Source organism: Tyto alba, unplaced genomic scaffold (genome assembly GCF_018691265.1).
Source record: "Tyto alba isolate M040663 unplaced genomic scaffold, T.alba_DEE_v4.0 Super-Scaffold_41, whole genome shotgun sequence".
In the NCBI taxonomy this organism is placed as follows: domain Eukaryota; kingdom Metazoa; phylum Chordata; class Aves; order Strigiformes; family Tytonidae; genus Tyto; species Tyto alba.
Window position 1 is genome coordinate 1,310,731 of NW_024881317.1, and position 17,018 is coordinate 1,327,748.

The 17,018-nt window shown below is 56.2% G+C and overlaps 1 protein-coding gene across 1 annotated transcript in view; it reads left to right on the forward strand.

The window, feature by feature from the left end:
• The window catches only part of LOC116964409 (transducin-like enhancer protein 3), a 41,856-nt gene extending 36,843 nt beyond the window's left edge, over positions 1 to 5,013 (forward strand). The window contains exons 2-6 of the mRNA XM_042804295.1: positions 795 to 1,042; positions 1,352 to 1,499; positions 2,736 to 2,886; positions 3,269 to 3,345; positions 3,572 to 5,013. Coding sequence (XP_042660229.1) covers positions 795 to 1,042; positions 1,352 to 1,499; positions 2,736 to 2,886; positions 3,269 to 3,345; positions 3,572 to 3,679 — 732 coding nt within the window. The 3' untranslated portion in view covers positions 3,680 to 5,013. The remainder of the gene's footprint in view (positions 1 to 794; positions 1,043 to 1,351; positions 1,500 to 2,735; positions 2,887 to 3,268; positions 3,346 to 3,571) is intronic.
• The last annotated feature ends 12,005 nt before the right edge of the window (positions 5,014 to 17,018 follow it).

Below are 17,018 nucleotides of genomic sequence, written 5' to 3' on the forward strand. Positions count from 1 at the left end.
TAAGATCTCTTTCTCCCCCCCTTCTAACATCTCTTCCCCCTCCCTTCTAAAATCTCTTTCCCTCCACTTCTAACATCTCTTTCCCCCTTCTCTTTCCCCCTCCTCTAACATCTCTTTCCCCCCTTCTCTTTCCTCCTCCTTCTAAGATCTCTTTCTCCCTCCCTTCTAACATCTCTTTCCCCCGCTTCTGACATCTCTTTCCCCCCCTTCTCTTTCCTCCTCCTTCTAAGAGCTCTTACCCCCCTTCTAACATCTCTTTCCCCCCTTCTCTTTCCTCCCCTTCTAACATCTCTTTCCCCTTCTTCTAACATCTCTTTCCCCTTCTTCTAACATCTCTTTCCCCCCTTCTAACATCTCTTTCCCCCCTTCTCTTTCCTCCTCCTTCTAAGATCTCTTTCTCCCTCCCTTCTAACATCTCTTTCTCCCCCTTCTGACATCTCTTTCCCCCCTTCTCTTTCCTCCTCCTTCTAAGAGCTCTTACCCCTCTTCTAACATCTCTTTCCCCCCACTTCTAACATCTCTTTCCCCCCCGCTTCTAAGATCTCTTTCCCCCGCTTCTAAGATCTCTTTCCCCCACTTCTAAGATCTCTTTCCCCCCACTTCTAACATCTCTTTCCCCTCCCCTTCCCCCACTTCTAACATCTCTTTCCCCCTGCTTCTAAGATCTCTTTCTCCCTTCCTTCTAACATCTCTTTCCCCTCCTTCTAACATCTCTTTCCCCCGCCTCTAACATCTCTTTCCCCCCACTTCTAACATCTCTTCCCTCCCCTTCTAACATCTCTTTCCCCCTCCAGAACAGAGATAACTACATCCGCTCCTGCAAACTCCTCCCCGACGGCCGCACGCTGATCGTGGGAGGGGAGGCGAGCACGCTCACCATCTGGGACCTGGCTTCCCCCACGCCCCGCATCAAGGCCGAGCTGACCTCCTCCGCCCCCGCCTGCTACGCCCTGGCCATCAGCCCCGACGCCAAAGTCTGCTTCTCCTGCTGCAGCGACGGCAACATCGCCGTCTGGGACCTGCACAACCAGACGCTCGTCAGGTGAGCTGGCCCGTGGGGTTGCTCTCCTCCACAATCGGGGTCTTTCTGGCCACGGTTTGGAGTGGGGACGGCGGCCAGAGGGCTATCTCATGATGCTTTGGCTGTGGGTGAGCCCAGCAGGCTCGGCCTGGCCACTGCACCTCAGCAAGGGATGCTCCCTGGAGAGATTTCCAGGTGTGCTTGGTGCTGGGAAGCCTCGTAAACGTGGCCTGAGCAGCGGCTCCCTTGAAGCAGCCCCGCTTGGTTTTTTTTTCTTTGGCTATTGAAGGTTTGCGTTCATTTATTTTTTTTTTTTTTTGGCGTTCAAAGGCAATTCCAAGGCCACACGGACGGTGCCAGCTGCATAGATATCTCGCACGACGGTACGAAGTTGTGGACGGGGGGTCTGGACAACACGGTGCGCTCCTGGGACCTGCGGGAAGGGAGGCAGCTCCAGCAGCACGACTTCACCTCCCAGGTGAGCGCGGGGTGGCCTCGGCCCCGGGACGGGGAGGAACGTCCTTCGCCTCCTTGTGCAGCTCCTCGTGGAGACCCCGCGCCAGGGGGTTTAGCCCTCCGTGGAAACGGGGGCTCACGCGTGGCTGTGGGAGGGGGCTTTTCCCGCTGGGGAAAACGGCTGGCACAGGCCAATGCGTGGCTGTCCCTGCTGGTTTAGGTGTAACCCAAGGGTGTGCAAGGCCGTCGGAGCTGTGGGGCTCCGTGGCTCTTGTTTCAGCTCCTTTTCCATCGGTTTTTCATCCGCTGCGAGACCAGGCTGATGTTAAGAAAGCGGGGCTTGCCTAGGGATGCCCATGGGCGGTACAGCCTGGCTCTGGGTGTCCCGCGGGCGGGATGGCTGCAGAGCTCAGGCACCAGCTTCCCACCCTGCCAAACCCTCCCCTCCCAGAGCCGTTATCCAGAGGGGCAAAGCTGGGAATTGGCGTGGAGGAGGAGCGTCCTCCGGGGGGCTGGAGCCCTTCCTCGGCGTTCGCAGGTCTGGTGCGGCTGCTCCGAGCGCACGGAGGCAGCGCCTCGTCCGGGGCTGGCCCGCAAGCCTCCCCCCCCCTCCCCGTGCCACCCGCCCGGTGGCACTGGGCTCGTGTGATCAGGGGCCAGAAGGGGCAGCAGCGTGGCCGAGGTCCCAGCTGGTGACCCCACGGCGCTGCCACCGGGGACTTTCCACCGCGGCAACGCTCGCCAGCGTGGAGCAACCCATGCCGCCGCGGTTTCCAGCCCACGAGCAGCCTCAGCTTATTGCTTATTTAGTCTCGTTGCCTTCCACGCTGAGCTTTCCTCTTCTGGGGGATGCCAGGAAGGTATTTTCTGTCCAAAAACAAGTGCTGTCCCTGGAAGAGGCTGCATTTCTTGCCCTCGGCCAGGGCAAGAGCTGGGGTTGTGCTTCAGGGGTACCCGCCAGCTCCCGGCTTTGCTGTGCTCCCATTTCAGCGCCTGGGGTCTCTGGGCGATTGAAGGGGACCAGGCTGTGTCCTTCCCCTCATCTCGGGTTGTTTCTCTTCTGAATTTCTGGCTCTGCTGCCAGCGCCGCGGGCAAAGCCATCCCGATACCCAAATCACCAAGGGGGGTGACCCCCAGCTGGGCTCGTGCCCGGGCGATGGGGAGTTTTTGGGGGACACAGAGGTGGCTGGGACCTGCCCTGAGCCACCCCGTTCTCTGTGTGGGTGTGTGTATGTGTGTGTGTGTGTCCCCCCCCAGATCTTCTCGCTGGGGTACTGCCCGACGGGCGAGTGGCTGGCGGTGGGCATGGAGAGCAGCAACGTGGAAGTGCTGCACCACACGAAGCCCGACAAGTACCAGCTGCACCTCCACGAGAGCTGCGTCCTCTCCCTCAAGTTCGCCTACTGCGGTAAGCGGCTCCCACCCAAAACTTCAGCTCCCCGGGCCCCTTCGGTGACACGTGGGGACATGCACGAGGATGGGGGGGACGATGCCCGGTGCAGGGTGGGGGCCAAGGATCCATCCCGTTGGGATTTATCCCCGTAAAACGCGTCCCGGCCGTGGTGGCAAATTGCCACGTGGCCGCGCGGGAGGTGAACCAGCGCGTCCCACCTGGAAAATCTCCCCAAGTTCTCCCCGTTTCCGAGGGCAAACAGCCAGAAGTCTCCGGGGGTAGGGAGAAGCTGGCCGTGGGGCCTGGCTGGTGGCTTCGGTGCCGCAGGGTGGGGGGGTGGGGGGGGTCGGCAGCAGGTTTTGGGGGTGCTGACGCTGTGTTTCCCCGGGGGGCGTAGGTAAATGGTTTGTGAGTACTGGAAAAGACAACCTGCTCAACGCCTGGAGGACGCCCTACGGAGCGAGCATCTTCCAGGTAGGAGGGCTGCTTCTCGGGGGAGGGCACGGGGGTGGGCAGCGCCTGGACCCCCCCCTCGGCATCATCCTGGGCGGGAGAGGGGAGGGAAAATCCTTTTGGGGTGCCTGGATCGGTACGGGTGATGCTGCTCGGTGAAACGCATTGTGGAAACCAAACTGATGGGTTTTCTTTTTTTTTTTTTTTTTTTGTGTGTGTGTGTGTGTGTCCCCCTTCCTTTTTCCAGTCCAAGGAATCCTCGTCCGTCTTAAGTTGTGACATTTCAGTGGATGACAAGTACATTGTCACGGGCTCTGGTGACAAGAAGGCCACAGTCTACGAGGTCATCTACTAACGGCGGATTTTTATAGCAGGGCTGGCGAGTGCCAGCCCCGGCGGTGGCAGGACTCGGGCGGCCGGCGGGGAGCAGCCGGGGGCTCGGGGGGGGCTGCTGCGGGGCGGCCCCCGGGGCCCGGCCACGGACCGGCACGCTCTGCCGGGGCTCTGCCTCGAGGGCCCGGCGTACAATACACACGGATTTATTTGGAGGTCTGCAAATATGGCACACGTTGAAGCCCTAAACGAATTTTTGGTTGGTTTTAGGGTTTTGGGTTTCATTTTGGATTTTTTTTTTTTTTTTTTTTTTTTGGTTTTCTGGTTCTTTCCGTCTGCGCTTTGGTGGCACTATAAAGGACTTATTTTTTATTGTGACTTTTTTTTTTTTTTTTTTTTTTTTTGTGCATCCTGCATAAGACTTGTGAAAAATGTAAATAACGGACTAGTAAATAGCATTGGAAGGGTGGGGGACCCCTCCCGGTACACTAGTTGTGTATTTTTCGTCTGCTGTAATTGTATTCCACTGATGGTTTTGGTGGTGGCAATTTTTTTTTTTTTTTTCGTTTTGTTTTGTTTTGTTTTTTGTTTTTTTTTTCCTTACCCCCCTCCCCGAAGCGTCCGTCGGGACGTGACTTTGCCGTGCAGCGCGTAACCAGGCTGAGCAAAGGTGTCCACTGGTGAAAGTTGTTCCTACTGTCGTACCCGTGCGTTGTTCGGTGTGTTAGTGATGGTGGGACGCTGCTGGGACCGCGGGGGACTCGCTCGGATCCTCAGCTACTGACGGGACATCAGCAACACAATCACCTTTTTTTATATATGGATTTTTTTTTTTTTTTTTTTTTTGTGCTCGTATGTTTGAAGAAAAGGGGAAGCCCACGCTGCGGGATCGTCTGCGCAAGCCCTTCTTGGTCTTCGGACAGAAGCAATGAGGAGTGATTTCAAAGAAAGCATAGTAAATTCAGCTCAGGGAGCCACGAAAGATAATAGCAACTTATGTGTTTTGTATTCAAATGAAAGTAAAGAATTAGAATTGATAACCTTTAAAATACAGTTTTTTTAAAAGCAAAGTTTACTAACAAGTAGGGTTTGTGTGTGGTGGGGGGAAGGGGCTGGCTTTGGTAGGGTCCTGTGGGCTATTTGGTCTTGTGTCTTCTGGTATATAGGTTCCGATGAAGCAAACCCCCTCCCCGCACAGGCCTGCGTTTCAGCATTTTGTACTAAAGGGTAAAACAAAACGTAACAAAAAAAAAAAAAAAAAAAAAAAAAAAAAAGCATAACGGGAAATAAAAGTATTTGTGTAGCAGAAGCGCTCACCCTGTATTGTAGCATATGGAAGAGAATTTTTATACTACATTTTTATGGATTATTTTTTAATTTTTGATTTTAATCTGGTCAAAAATAATAATGCTTAGGGGTCGGGTGAGAACTGCCTGGTTTACAGCCGTGGATCGTGCAGACGGGGGAGAGGAGGAGGATGAAGCGGACGGTGCCCGGCTGTTCCAGGGCTCGTGGTTGGCGTCGCGTCCTGAGCGCGACGAGTTGGGCTTGGAAGATCTCCTGGGAAACGATTGTTTGGTGGTTTTGTTGTGTTTTTGTTTTGTTTTGTTTTGTTTTGTTTTTTTTTTCCCCCATCAAAATAAGAGGGTTTTGAGATTTTTGCCCTTTTCTGTTCAAAAGAAAACTGAGGGGAATGTCCTAGGCACTCGGTGTCTGCTCCTTAGTGCTCACTGGAAGCTGCTGGGGAGGAGGAGGGATCCAGCTTGTGCACTAATTACCCAGCGCAGGGGAAAACGCGGTTCTGAGGGTGGTTTGGCTCAGAAAAATGGCTCTGAAAATGCCCCCATCCCCTCCCCCCCGTGCCAACGGACCCGCGCTGGTTCCCGCTGAGGGGTTCAGCGATGCCCCGTGTGTGTTTTGGGGCTCACACTCGCATCTGTGCGGGGGCAGCTCTGCCCGTCCCCCCCTGGGGGCGCAGCCTCCGACTCCGGGGCGTTGGGAGCATCCCCCCCTCTTTGAATTGATGGAGGGGGGTGTTGGAAAGGGCCTGGGGGGGCTTTGAACCACTCCCCCCCCCCCCCCGGCAAAGTCCTCCAGCAGTAAGGGCACCCCCAGCTCCTGTTCCCCCCCTATGGTCACTGGTTTGCAAGTCGGTGCTTCGTTTTCCTCAAAAAAAAAAAAAAAAAAAAAAAAAAAATAAAGGAACTGCATGTACTGGAGCTGGCGGAGGGTTACTGAGTCAGACTTCTCAACTTTACACCAAAGTATGTAGCAGAATATGTACAGCTGTTAATAACTCCAACTGGTTTTTTGTAAAAAAGGGAGAAAAAAAAAAAAAAAAAAGAAAAAAGAATAAAAAGTAAATGTAATGAAGCTCAAATGAACGCAGTCTATAAACCATTTGATCTCTGAAAACCTGCCATGAGTTGTTAATAACCACAAGCAAAGCAAGCGTGGGGGCGGGGGGCCTGGGTCCCCCCCTCACCCAGGGACCGCTGTACCCCCGGGGCTGTTGGCAGAGCTCGGCTGGAGGTTGAGCAGCCCCCAGCCCCCCATTTCTCCCCCTTCCCATGGTTGTGCCGTGGGGCTGGCCATGCCCTCCCACCCTGGACACGCTGCGGGACGCACTTCTTCCTCCCCAGACATCCCCCCTCCCCGGGGGCGAGTGACCCCACGGGCACCCTGGCCCCCCCCCAATTTATTTTTTTCCTTCCCTTCCTGAAGGCATCACCCAGCTGCTTTGTTTCTGCTGCTGCGAGCCCGCGGCGAGGGCTTGGGGATGCTGAGAAAGGGCCGGGAGCAGGGACCCCGCACCCCGGGTTGGACGGGGGGGGGGGGGGGGGGGATGCTGAGGCAGGGTGCCAACCCTCGGGGTGCTGGCCGGGGCTCGAGGACGGGGTCGGGGGGGCTCCGAAACCACGAGACGCGAGCACCCACATTCCTGAGCGCTCGGCCCGGGTGCCCCTGACAGAGACAAAGCACTTTCCTTGAACTAGGACATATGTACCGGCCTACGGGGGCTTCCCCGTGATGGATTGAACATGACAGAGCCTGCTGCGAGGGAGAAATAAAAAGCAGGAGCAGCACTCTAACTGCTTGGTTTCCCGATAATGTACAGTGGTAAATGGTTATGAGTGCATTTAAATCTGATTTTAAGCTGGATGGAACGAGGGCTTACACGGGGGACCATTAAAAGATAAAAATTGCAAGAGATCCTTTGTTGTAAGATTTCGGAGAGCCTGGCGCAAGGGGGTAGGAGGGTTCGGCGGGGCCCGGCAGCTCCCCGGCGCTGCCCCTTCGAGCACCCGATCTGCTGCGGCTTCTGCTTTCAACAGTTCCCAGCAAACTGTTGCCCTTTGCAATTAATTTGGTTTGACTACGACCTTTCCGAAAGTGCTGACGGAGGAGGTGTTAAAGCTGCGCGCAGCCTCGCCGGTTCCCATTTACGCTATCAGCCAGGCGCCGAACTCCCGTACTTTATAATTAAAATATTCCAAGCCCCACACACTAATTTTTTTAAATTATATATTTATAAAGGCTTTTTTTTTAACATGCTTTTAGTTCAGCCTCGGCTGATGCTGCTGTGACACACCAGGGCTGGAAAATTGGGTGGGAGCTGCAGCAGGACACCAGGATTCACCCCGACCAGTGTCCCCGGCAAACGGCGCCTTTTGGGCCGCGTTACCCGCTTTTCGTTAGTGATTCCCTCCCACGAGCATCGCGCTCCCGCAGAGGGAGGGCTCCCACGGAGGCGTGCAGGATGATGCTGTCTGCTGCTGGGCATCCCATCTGCCTTGTCACCCCCTTTTTTGGGTGCACCCCGGCTGGGTCCCCACAGCGGTGCCGGTCCCGGAGCCCACGCGGGCAAGGATGGAGGTTGCACCGGGAGGGTGCAGCGGGTGGGTGCAGCCCCCCCCGGGGCTGGGCACCGCTCACCCTCCCCTGCCCAGCTCCCCGGGGGTGGCAGCCAGCCCAAATTGTGCTTTGAGTAACCCCGAATTATTAAATTTGAGCGTGCAGGTCCTGGCGCTGAGGCGGAGGTCAGGAACTTGCTGGGAAATAAAGAACCGACCGAAGTGGTTGGGGAGCAGGGGGGGTGCTCGGGGTGCTGCTGTGCTGGTCACCCCCACCCCCCACCCCCCCCCCCCCAGGCTTTGGCAGAGCTGCCTCGGGGGTCCTGCGCAGCCCGTGGGGTGCACGTGTGTCCCCCGCCCCGAGCAGGCGGAGAAGGGGGACGGTGACCCCCGGGAGCAGCCGCCCCGGGGAGCTGAGCAGGCCGGGCAGCTTTGGCCATGCTCGGGGTCGTGTCCCGAAATGGCAGCACCGGGCAGTGCTGCAGGGGTAGCAGAGCTGTGCCGTGCCGTGCCAGGCTGTGCCGTGCTAAACCATAGCCATGCCATGTTATGCTGCGCAATGCCACGCTAAGCCATGCCATGATGTGCCGTGCTGTGCCATGTTAAGCCATGCCGTGCCATGCCATACTGTGCTGTGCCGTGCCATGCCGTGCCATGCCATGCCATGCTATGCCGTGCTGTGCCGTGCCATGCCATACTGTGCTGTGCCGTGCCATGCCATGCCACGCTATGCCGTGCTGTGCCTTGCCATGCCATGCCACTCCACACTATGCTATGCCATGCCGTGCCTTGCCATGCCGTGCCTTGCCATGCCATGCCACACCATGCCGTGCCACACCATGTCATGCCACACCATACAGTGCCACGCCACGCCATGCCATACCATGCTATGCCGTGCCACACCATGCCACATCATGCCATGCCACGCCATGCCATGCCATGCCATGCCGTGCCACACCATGCCATGCCACGCCATACAGTGCCACGCCATGCCATGCCATACCATGCTATGCCGTGCCATGCCATGCCACATCACGCCACGCCACGCCATGCCACACCACACCACACCATGCCATGCCGTGCCGTGCCATGCCGTGCCATGCCATCTTCATTTCCCCCTTCATTTCCCCGCGCCCTGCACCCAGTGCCGAGGGGCCGGCTCGCCCTCCGGGGTGCGAGGGGCAGCCCCTCCCCGCCGCACAGCACCCAGGGCAGCGGCGGGGCTGGGTGCTGTGCCGGGGAGGGCCCAGCGCCCCTTCCCACCCCGTCTCCCCCCGCCACCCGCCCGGCTGCTGCCGCACCTCGTGCCACCCCTCGTCGCCGGCTCTGGGAGCAGATGGCGGGAGGAGGCTCTGGGACACCATCAGCTGTTGTTATCGCTAGCTGATGACACGGAGTGTAAATTCTGTTGGCACTACTCCCTTCGTCTGTTCTGCCTCTGCATCCCACCAGTTTTAATTACTGTAATTGAGTTATAATGAATGATTGTGCATTACCATTGTCTGTAATGTGGCAGGGAGTATTCTGTTCGTTACACACTCCATCTAACAACATGCCCCTCCTCGTTGCTTTGTTTATCTGGTTGAAGGGTGTCATCACTTCAAATGGCAGAGATAAAACAGTACTCAAAGTGTCTGCGTTTAGATGTTTATCGTTTTTCTGTTCTCAGGCACTGGTGCTTCACTGAATCCCAGCGGAAAACTGCAGAAACAGATAAAAACTAATTTGGCTTAATCCCTCTTGAAAAAAAAAAAAAAAAAAACCAAAAAAAAAAAACAACAAACCCAACACACACACACACACAAAAAAAAACCAAACCAAAAACCAAAAAACCAACCCAAGCCACCACAACAGCAAAAAAAAAAAAAAAAAAGAAAAAAACAAACCAGCAAATCCTGCAGAGCTTTTGCCCGCTGGAAAAATCATTAGCAGGGGTTGAGACACACCAGCCACAGCAGGAGGGATTGCCAGGAGCCTCCCTGGGGGGGGGCTTTCACCCTTGCCAGCCCCACCCTGCTCGCTGCCCCGGGGCAGCTTGTGGCTGCCAGCTTGTCCCTTCTGCAGGTGACACGGGCACTCGGAGCCCTGGCCCTGCTCTGCCCGTGGCCCTGGCCACCGCTGGGCACGGGGACGGTGCTGGCAGCCACCCCCTCGCCTTTGCTGCGGGGGCAGAGGCTGCTCCTGGCACGGGGCTGGGGGCTGGGGGGTGTGTGTGAAAACAGAGAAAGCAGCAGGGCCCCAACTTGGGGACAACCCCAGCCCGGCCCGGGGGGCTCTTTGGGATGGTGACATCTCAACGCTGAGCCGGGGCCATCCGCAAAGCCTCTGGTAGGGTTAAACCACGCTGCGACCAGCCGGGTTCCACGGGTGGCTTCCAGGGGCTTCGCTGGGTGTTTCTCTCAGTGGGGCGCTGGGCCCTTCCCCCCAGTCGGGTGTTTCCCACGGGTGGGATGCTCCGGTCCCTCCCGGCCCCGCCGAGGGTGCAGGGGTGTCGCTGAGGTGCTGGGCTGGCTCCCAGGGGGGGGAAGCTCTGCCCCCCTGCGCGTACCATCCCCTGCGAAGCAACCCAGGAGGAACCCCGGTGCCGCCACCTCTGCTGCAAACACCTCGAGCGAGGTGGGCGCTGCATGCTCTCCTGGCCCTAAAATGCATGAAAAGTCTTATTAAAAAGCATGAAAAGTCTCAAAAAAAAAAAAAATCAATCTCATTAAAGCGCTGCTGCCCAGCACGGGGGTGGGGAGGCGGCGGTGCTTGAATGAGATTTATCTCTTTGCCGATAAATACCTTCCAAGGGCTCAGGTGCTTGGGCAAGCCCAGCCCTGCACCCCCAGGGACCAATCCTGCAAATCTGGGGCTCTCCAGCCGTGATGGAGGGGCACAGCTCAGCAGGGAGCCGCGGGAGCACCCGCTGAAACCACAGCCTGAGAGTGGGAACGAATGCGTCTTATTTTTGTGGTAGAGGCCAAGATGATATTAATTTTTAAAGGCAGCTCTGAATTCAGCGAGCGCCCATCGTGCTTTTTGGCTTCTGCAAGGATCATAACGTGCCTGTGTGCACCTAATATTTCTTTTAGGCTGTGACTGGCTTAGGAGAAAAGTGTTGTGTGAGCGTTTTTTGTAAAAAGACTTGGCTCCGTCTGCACGCTGTCAGTAAATGGCTGAGCTAAATAACATGTTGTTATGAATAGTAGCATTTGATAGTTTTAAACCTTTTCTTTTTTCCTTTTTTTTTTTTTTTTTTTTTTTTTTCCCAAGGTAAATTCCAGCGGGATCAACACTACACAGGAATTGCCCCGGAGGAAGTTGGCTGTTCACCAATTCATCTTGTAAAAAAGATTCATTATTACTGTTGAGCTGAGATGAAACAATTCTCTGGAATTAACTAGTCTAATTTTGACCAGCCAATGTTTTGCTACAATGAAAGTTTTTATTGTTACACATAAAAGTCAAAACCCCCAGCACCCCTGGGGAGAAGATGGGTGAGATGATAAAGGTAACTGCGTGCACAGGCGCACGTGCGCACTCACATACATATATATATATATATATATATATATATATAAAAAAAAAAGAAAAAATATATATATTTACACACACACATGCTCCTCTGCAGCCCCTGGGTCGTGGCTACCCCACAGGGCTTTCAGAATAACGTGCCCCCCACAGCCTGGTATAATTATCCCCTCATTCCTGAAGCCTGGAGGGGCCGTGCCATGGGGAAGTGCCCTTCTTCCCGGCAGCTCCCGGGGATGCTCCGCTCTCAGGAGGATGCAGGAGCATGGGGCGGCTCGGCCCGGACATCCCGCACGTGGTACCCTGGGCACTGGGGAGGGAGGGCGTGCGCTCCAGGCTTCCAAATTTCAAACAAATACAGAAATACAGACACCCCCCACCCCTGAGCAGGTTGGGTGGCGGGACCGTCCCCTGCAGCATCAGCGGCTGGTGTGGGGCAGCCCTGGGGACCCTCGGGGTCAGCCAGGGAGAGGCCTCCAGGGAACCGGTGGGATTTTTGGAAGCTGGATGTGCCCTCCCCCCTCGCCCACAGCCCCCCACCCCGCCCCGGGCAGACCCACGGTCACCGGAGTCACCACCCTCGCAGCGCAGGCACTTTCCGAGCGCACGGCTGTTCCCATGAGTGACCGTGGTGGGATGGGGGACTGGGACACCACAAGACCCCGGGGGGTGCAGCGTGGGCAGAACCTCTTGCTACTCCTGGGAGCTGCACCGCGGGCTCCGGACACACCTGGGACACTAACGAGGCTGATGAGAATAAACACCGGGACTGCCTGGTAATTGGTATTTCATGCGTGCAGGTTTGATAGCTTCTGCTGGGAGGTTAATTAACGGTTCATTTATCCCCCAGAAGGACTAAACAAGAGTCTATTGACAGGTCTTGTTCGCTCGGCATTTACCTCCTGACCGGCACAGAGGGGATAAATGGCAGCAGCCCTCCCAGCACACATTTCGGGGTGCGGGGGATCCCCTTCCCCCCAGCAGTGACCGACGCTTTGCTGTGACGTGGAAGCCACGGGTGAACCCAGGAACTCTCCTTCCAGCACCCAAGCAAATGGCCCGGCCGTTTAAAAATGCTTTATGGCAGCAGAAAGCAGCTGTGCTGTCCTCAAGGCGTATTGAAGCAGTTTAATTACATTTTGACACTAAGAGCTGTTTTATTATCCCAATTTTTGTTGTATAACTAGAACATGCAATGGATTGCGGAGGCATAATCCATTAATACTCACTTGTGAGGATTTGTAGCTTTGGACTTGTGGCCTTATACCTTACTTGGAGATAAATATATTATCCCCCAGCACAGCCTATCTGGGGGAGCCAGCGAGCCCACAATGTGCCGAGAGACGCCGTATTTATGAACGCTTTTTTACTCTGAGCCCAGCATGGCAGGGACACATCCCTGGTGTCCCAACCGCCCTCGGTGGAGGGTCCCTGGGTCCTGGGTGCCTTGGGGAGCCCGACACGGGCACAGGGGACCGGCCAGAGCTGCTCCGGGTGGCACTGCCCACCCCACGGGGCCGCTGGTCCCGCATGGGCAGCGGGGCTCTCTCCTTCGCTGGACCACGCTGCTCTGTGGCCCTCAGCCAAGCAGGGGGAGGTGATGGGCTGGGGCGGTTTTCCACCGACGCTGCTCAGTTCATACCCGTAACACGGCTCGGCTACCAGAAATGGATGCGACGGCGCAACATTCCGAGGCAGGGATGAGTCCCGGCTCCTTCGCGAGGTCAGCAGGGGAGGGGACGGTGCCGCATCACACGCACCGAGAGCAGGGCTGGGAGCCCCTGCCTGGCCCTTGCAAGGCCACAGGCACAGCATGGTACAGCATGGCACGGCATGGCACGGCATGGCACAGCATGGCACAGCATGGCACGGCATGGCACGGCATGGCACAGCATGTCACGGCATGGTACAGCATGGCACGGCATGGCACGGCATGGGACAGCACAGCACAGCACGCTGGCATCAGTTGTGCCCTCCTGACCATCGCCGGACAAACTGCAAAGGCACCAGTGGCCTTCCCCTTGCTTTTTTTTTTTTTTTTTTTTTGGTAGGAGGCCAAGTTGTAAAAGTCACTATGCTCCCGAAAACGCAGAGTTTCAAAGAAAGAGAAAGATCAAAGCCAGCGAGGTCAAGCTGCAGCAGCACATCCCGGAGAGCGGCTCTGGTCCCCGGGGTGGCTCGTGCCGTGGCGGGTGGCCGTCCCACGGCTGTCACAGAGGGCTGGGGGGGACACACACACGAGGCTGGGGGAGGCAGCAGCGGTGCTGCCCTGGGCTGTGCACGCACAGGGTCGCCCTGCCTGGGGGTGCAGCCGGTGCAGCGCAGCCGGTTCGGAGGCACCAAAGCCCTCGCTGGGGCTGCCTCAACCCCCTCCCAGCTGCTTTGCTCTGCGCAGTCCCTCAAAACAGCTGCGGAGGCAACATCTGGGGCAGCCCCTCGCAGGCTCCCCCCGCGCTGCTATCCCAGCTGGGGAGCGCCCAGCCAGGCGCCCCCCCCCTCCCCAAGATAACCTCAGCACAGCAGCTGAGCCCCCACAGCGCCCTTGAGGCAGACTTGGAGCTCTTGGGTGGGTTTGGGCTCCGTTTTTGTTTGTTTGCCTTTTTTTTTTTTTTTAATGTAGTAGTAGTATCGCAAGAACGAAGGGGAGGCACCTCCAGTGCGGCAGCGGCCGAGCCGCTGGCCCCGGGGTCCCCGGCAAGCTTTGGTTTGGCCACGCTGGGGGTCACCGCTAGTCCCCAAAGCACCTTTGAGACCACCCGGAGCTCAGACGCAGCGCTTACACCCCCCCCCCCCCCCGCCTCCTTGCCCAGCTTTCATAAGATTTATCTCTGTTCTCAGAAATCCCTTCCGAGGAACGGGAGCCATTCCAGCTGATATATGGCCCAGGAGCTCCCCGGAGCCATCACCCCCCCCCCCGGCAAGGGCTGGCCTAAGGCTGCGCAGGAGCTGAGCCTGCCCAGCTTCTGCAAACCCACGAAAGCCCATCCTTGGAGAGACAACAGCGGTCTGACCCCCATCTATAAATGGGAACCGGGCGCCCCTACAGCTGGCTCGCTTCTTGCACCAGAAATAAAGGCAGGTTTCCCTATAAAGCTCTTTGTCGTGTGTCCCCCCCCCCTCTCCGTCGCGCTGCCTGCCGAACCCCCCAGCCCCATCCCAGCTCGGAATGGGCCCGGTGCTGCTCCCCGGGGCTGTGCCGGGTGTCTCTCTGCAGCTCGGTGCCGCAGCCCCCGCCGGCTGACGTGTCCCCCCCCCCCCCTCCCCGTAATCCCCAAAAGCAGCTCAAAAATTCCTCAAAGCAAGACCAGAGCTTTGCATGCTAATGGGAGGGCAGCGGGGATTAGCCGGCGTCCCACCCCCGAGCAGCTCCCTGGCCCAGAAACTGCACAGACACCCTGGCAGATGCAAGGACCTCTGCCTGCTTTATACACCGCTTTCTTAAATAAGTTGCTTTTCCCCTCCCCTTTCCTAACACTTAACCTCATGATCCTCACTCTTTGAACACACACAATTTTGGCACGCAGCTCTGCGGACCACCCTCAAAAGCAAATCTCTTTAATTTATGGAGAGGCTCAGCTTAAAACATGCAGGGTTTTTTTTTTATTATTATTATTTTTTTTTTCCCCTCCCCCCTTTTGCATTTTGTCCTCACTATAAATTTTTAACGACAGTTTAGAAAACACGAGCAAATCATCGGTGACGTTTTTATAACCTCCCTAATACTTTAAATAAAAGGTTCCCCAGAAGTGCATGTCGGGAGCTGGGCACAGCAGCATCTCGATTGCTAATCAGGCTGGTCAGAAGGGGCAGGAATCTCCCCGGGTGTAAAGAGCCCATCTGCCACCATGTCCCCACAAACAGACCAATTTTGGGGGGGGACACACTCAGGGGCACATGTGCTGGGGGCCAGCAGAGCAGCTCTGCCCTTCCTGCGAGAGAGCCAAGAGTGAGCTGGCCCCTGCTCGTCCCCAGCCCCAAGAACCCCCCTAAATCCGCATTTCCAAGGTCCCCTCCTACATCTGGGGTGCCAGGAGCAGCCTGGCCACATCCATGGCTCCGGGATGCTGAGAGCTTTGGCCTGAAAATAAAAGGCCAAATAAGGATTTTCTTTCTGAAGATGATAAAATGTTTTGCTTCTGACATTTCTGGAATGGAATTTAGCCTTTGCATTTCCAAATGGTGGGTTTTTTTCAATTTTTTAAATTTAAAATTGTCTGATCTTTGAAAGGTTGAGAGGAGGCTTAAGTAACCCGGAAGCATCACGTTTCCTCCTAGGTCAGGCAACAAGTTTTAGGATGTGCTTTTGAAGGAGCTCAACCTGCTGTGGGGTGGTTTGACCCACACCGCTCCCTCCTCTACCCGCCGCTCCTACGTGAGGGGCTTCACTTTTGGCTGAGTTAAAATACACATGGTCCACTCACACCCCACTCAGCAAACCCCCCAGCCCTTCATCCTCCAGGTAACCCCCCCAGGGAACAAGGTCTGTTCTTCCTCCAGGTCACCGCTGGGCATGTCCAGTGGTCCCCAGCACCAGCACCCCCGGGACCCCCGGCCCCCGCCGTGAGCTCTGTGCCTTCACGTTATTCGGGTTCCCGGCACGTGGGTGCTTGGGGACAGTCCGAAACCCACGACTTCGACATTTATGATTATTCACCAAAGTTGTAATCTCATCAAGGCGATATCACAAGAGCGTGACAAGGGCTGTTTCCCATAAATCCACGCTGATTGGCATTAATTGCACTGTCCTCCTCTGACTCTCTATTAATTGAGTCCCATATCAGCTGTTCCATTATTTTTCCCGGGATCGATGTCAGCCTGACAGGCCTGTAATTACCTGGGTCATCTTGTTTGCCCTTTTAAAATACCGGCACAACATTAGCTTTCTCCCAGCCCTCTGGAACCACCTCAGTCTTCAAAGACTTATTGAAAATCAACATTAATGGCCCAACCGTTCCTCTTGGCCGACTGTTTTTAAAGCTCCTTGGCTGCAGCTGAACCGGACCTGCCGATTTCCACACGCCTGGGTTTAGCAACTGCTTAACGTTCGTGTGAGTTACTGCGGGGCCGGGAAGTCTTTCATCACCAACCACTGATCCCAACCCTTGGCTTCCTCCCAACGACCCGACCAACAGCTATTGAACACCTCTGCCCTCTCAGCAGCCTCCTCCTCGAGATCAGGAACACATTCTCAAGGTGTCCTGCTCCGAAAAGTCTTCTTCTTCTCAGCTTTATCTCTGCTGGCATTAATTATTTCTTTAACCCACTGGTTTTAAACAATTTGTGGTTTGGGGTTCAGTGACTTTCCCATCTCTCTTGATGTCGTGCGGAGCGGTCTTTGACTGCTGTCCTCCTGGCAAGGACCAAATTGCTCTTCTATGCTGCAAAGCACCACTTGCAGCAGGAACTTGAGCTGAAGTGAAGCTCCAGCCTTACAGCAAAGCCAGCTACGGGACCAAGAGAAATCATCTCATAAGCAATAAAGCAAAGCCCTGTTCCTGGTGCAAACAGCAGGGAAACAGGACTCCCCTGGGAACCCTTGCGGGGACATCCAGGTTGATGCACCAGTGCAGGCAGCACAGCAAGCAAAGGGTTACTGCCCGTCCTCCCAGTGCTGATTGGAACCGGGAATTGCTGGAACAGGTTAAGATAATGTTCATTTGTCTTCATTAGGCACAGGAAACGTGGGAAGGAGCGGTGGTGCGGCCCAACAAGGGGCCCTTTTCAAGGATCATTGTGCCTTTCTTCCAGGTAATAGAGACAAATGGAAATGGCTCTGAACGCATGTAAGTCACCCCGGTGCAGGCTCTGCAGCCCGGACAACAGCCACCGCAGCGGTGGGGGCACCGGGGACACCCCCTCGGGAAGAGGCTGTTTCCACAACGGGGTTTTATTGACACCAATAACAGCAGGAGGAGGAGACGTGCCCAGGGCCTGGCGGGTGCTTCACTCGGACGGGTGCTGAGCATCATCCCCCGGCACGGAGGTGCCATTGCC